Source organism: Panthera uncia, chromosome E1, assembly GCF_023721935.1.
Source record: "Panthera uncia isolate 11264 chromosome E1, Puncia_PCG_1.0, whole genome shotgun sequence".
Taxonomy (NCBI): domain Eukaryota; kingdom Metazoa; phylum Chordata; class Mammalia; order Carnivora; family Felidae; genus Panthera; species Panthera uncia.
Genome location: NC_064814.1, coordinates 59,613,910 through 59,617,052, shown reverse-complemented (window position 1 = coordinate 59,617,052; position 3,143 = coordinate 59,613,910). Strand labels below are relative to the sequence as shown.

The 3,143-nt window shown below is 58.2% G+C and overlaps 1 protein-coding gene across 1 annotated transcript in view; it reads right to left on the bottom strand.

The window, feature by feature from the left end:
* Positions 1 to 3,143, bottom strand: part of MMP25 (matrix metallopeptidase 25) — a 10,179-nt gene that overhangs the window by 1,389 nt on the left and 5,647 nt on the right. The window contains exons 5-7 of the mRNA XM_049637367.1: positions 1,006 to 1,182; positions 829 to 913; positions 596 to 678 (exon numbers count right to left, since the gene is read on the bottom strand). Coding sequence (XP_049493324.1) covers positions 596 to 678; positions 829 to 913; positions 1,006 to 1,182 — 345 coding nt within the window. The remainder of the gene's footprint in view (positions 1 to 595; positions 679 to 828; positions 914 to 1,005; positions 1,183 to 3,143) is intronic.

The window sequence follows — 3,143 nt, the reverse complement described above, 5'->3', positions numbered from 1 at the left end:
AAAAAAAAAAAAAAAGCGCTCCTTTATTAAAAAAAAAAAAAGTCTTCTCGCTCAGAGTGGGTGCTGGGACTCCCTCTGGCGGCTGGGCGAGGAAGTCCATCGGGATTTCATGGGTGCAGGGGCTCTGGAGTGACCAGCTCTCCTAGGACTTTCCTTTTTTTTTTTTTTTTAAGTTCTTTTTTTTTTTTTTAAGTTTATTTATTTATTTTAGAGAGAGAGAGAGACAGAGAGACAGAGAGACAGACAGAGAGAGAGAGAGAGAGAGAGAGAGAGAGCAAGCTGGGGAGGGAAGAAGAGAGGAGACAGCGAGAGGATCCTAAGCAGGTTGGCTCCAGGCTCCCAACCAGCGGCACAGAGCCCCATGTGGGGCTTGAACTCACCAACCATGAGATCGTGGCCTGAGCCCAAACCGAGAATCAGACACTTAAAGGAACAGGCTGAGCCACCCAGGCACCCCCAGGGCTTTCCTTTTTTTTTTTTTTTTTTGTCAGCACTGAGAGTCCCGAATCCTGGGAAACCCCACAGGACTGGTGGGTCATCCTAAAGGGGTAGGACGCCAACTACATGTCGTCAGGGGAGATCTAAGATGACTCACCTTTGAAGAAAAAGGTTTCACCACGGATATTAGCGATAGCATCAAAATTGCCTTCACATCGGTCAGGGGTGGGGAGAGAGGGGCTACAATGGAAAGGAGAGGTGAGCAGAGAGGGGTCGGGGCTCCTAGTGTCTTCACTTACCCTTGAGAAGAGCCCCGTGAGGTAGGGACTCTTACCAAGCCCACCTCACCAAGAACCACGCCGAGGTAGGGAGGTCACCCCCCTCACTCACCTGTCTGGGGGTGGGGTAGGGGGTGGGGGAGGAGGAGCCAAGGGTTTCCTTGTGGGCTTATCGTACGGGGTCTGGGGCACCTTCCCTGTGGAGAGAGAGCCGGAGAGGCGTGAGTCCCCCGACTCTGCTGATGAGGCCACAGGGCAAGCCACCGTCCCCGGTCCCCAGCCCCTGTACCATAGAGCTGCTGTAGGCCTTCCCGGTCGTCCTGGGACAGGCGGTACTTGTGGGGGTCGCCCACCGGGCCCTGGTAAAAGGGCCTCATGATTGAGTCGGGTGCCGAGGAGTGGCCCAGGCCCAAGGCGTGGCCAAACTCATGAACAGCCACAGCAAACAGGTCCGTCCCCTCACCATCTGGGGAAGGAGGAAGACTGGGCTCGAGCTCTACCCTTCCCCCACGCCAGAAAAGAAGGCGGCCAGGAAGCCCCCGGAGGGGGGCCTGCGGGCAGAGGGACAGCTGGACAGCGGGAGACCCTCCAGACACGGCCACACCCAGACCCCTCCCCGAGTCACCGTCCTTCCTGGGTGCTTTCACTTACTCGGGAGGTTTTTTTCTAGTAGCCTGGTCTGGCAGTTCTGGACACTTGGGGACAGGACCGGAGACCCGCAGAACGGGTCAGGGAAGGGGCAGAAGGAGATGGCCTGGACAGAGGAAGGGGTGGCCTTCCTGCCGTAGTCCTGGTCCCCAGGAAAGGAAGCCCGTGCACTCGGAAACACTCTGGGGAAAGCGGGAACCTGGGGGTGCACGCGGGTCTCCGGAGGAAGCCCCAGCCTTGGAGTCTCCCTCTTTCGGGATGCCGTCTGGGGCCAGATGCCCCCACCCACAAGGAATGTCGCTCAGTCTCCTTGGCCCGGGGTTCCCAAGACGTTCGCCCCTCTCCCACGCTCATGGTGCTCCACTCCCTCCTCCCACGCACGCCCCTCTAGTGCCCACACCCCCATCCACCTTTCCGGGAGCCTCCCCCCTCCCCAGCTTCAGAAGGCTCCTCAGGCAGGCTCTCTCGGCCCTGGCGGCCGGCCTCGTTCCCACCCTCTCTGACCACAGCCTCGTCCTCGGGGACCCAGCCTGGGCGCCAGGAGGGAGCCTGTGTCCACTGCCAGCTGCTGGCCGAACCCCAGCTCCTCATCGACCCAGCGGCTGCCCGCCGGCTCCTCCTCCAGCCCCGAGAGGCCGAGGGAGCGAGACAGCAAGAGAGGCGAGCAGCTGCCCAGATGTTGATGTGCCGCGTGGAAATCTCTAACCAGGGTCAGCAGTGTTGAAGGCGGAAGTGACCCGGTGAGTCGGAAAGCAAATTTCTCTCAGCCCCTCAAGGCTGCTGGACGAGAATGTGAGCGTGAAGGGGTGAGCGAGGGGTGACACGGGGCGTCATTTACGTCTCGTAAACCTCTTCCTTCCAGCCTCATTTTACGGGTGGGAAACTGAGGCACAGGGCGGTCAGGTTAAATGACAGTATGGCCAATTAGTGCCTTTCAGCAGCGACTTCACCTGACCTTGGTCCAAACGCATCCGTACTGACAGGTCTCCGTGTGGACTGTGGGTTTTCTTACTGCACTGAGTCCCTTTTCTGAGAAACTGGAGGAAGTTGGGTGTTTATGACAAGTGGATCTCTTTCCTCCTCCTTCCCTCTTCTCCTCCCCCTTTGGCCACACCCGTCATTGCACCCTTTACCACCCCCCCCCCCCATGCAGCTGGGGGAATTGCACAACCGCAGCCTCAGCCCCAGTCCACAAGACTCCCGGTGGCCGCTCTCCGAGGGTCATTGATACCTCCTCCCAGTCCTGCTGTAGACCTCACCAGGCAGTTCCTCTGAGCTGCCCACTAGCCTCAATTCCAAGCCCACAGCCCCTCAAGCTGCTCCCCAGCTCCAGTCCTAACTCTTAAGAGGACAAGTAGGTCAGATGTGTTTCCTATTTCATCAACACAGGCCGGCCGATGTAATCTGTAATTTCCTGTGCACCCGGGCGGACAGCTGTATCTCCCCCATGCTCACCTCCTATCTCCTGCCCTGCCCTATGTGAGGCCCCGGCTTCGCTCACCTCCTGTAGGACAAGAACCCATCCATCCATCCCTGCATCCCTGTGTATGTCTGTCCATTCATCCATCCTTCCATCCATCCACCCATCCATCCATCCGTCCGGCTGTCCATTCATCCATCCATCCGTCCATGCATGCATGCATCCATCCATCTGTCCATTCATCCATCCATCCATCCATCCATCCATCCATCCATCCCATCCGTCTGTCCATCCATCCATCCATCTGTCCATCTGTCCATCCATCCATCTGTCCATCCATCCATCCATCCATCCCATCC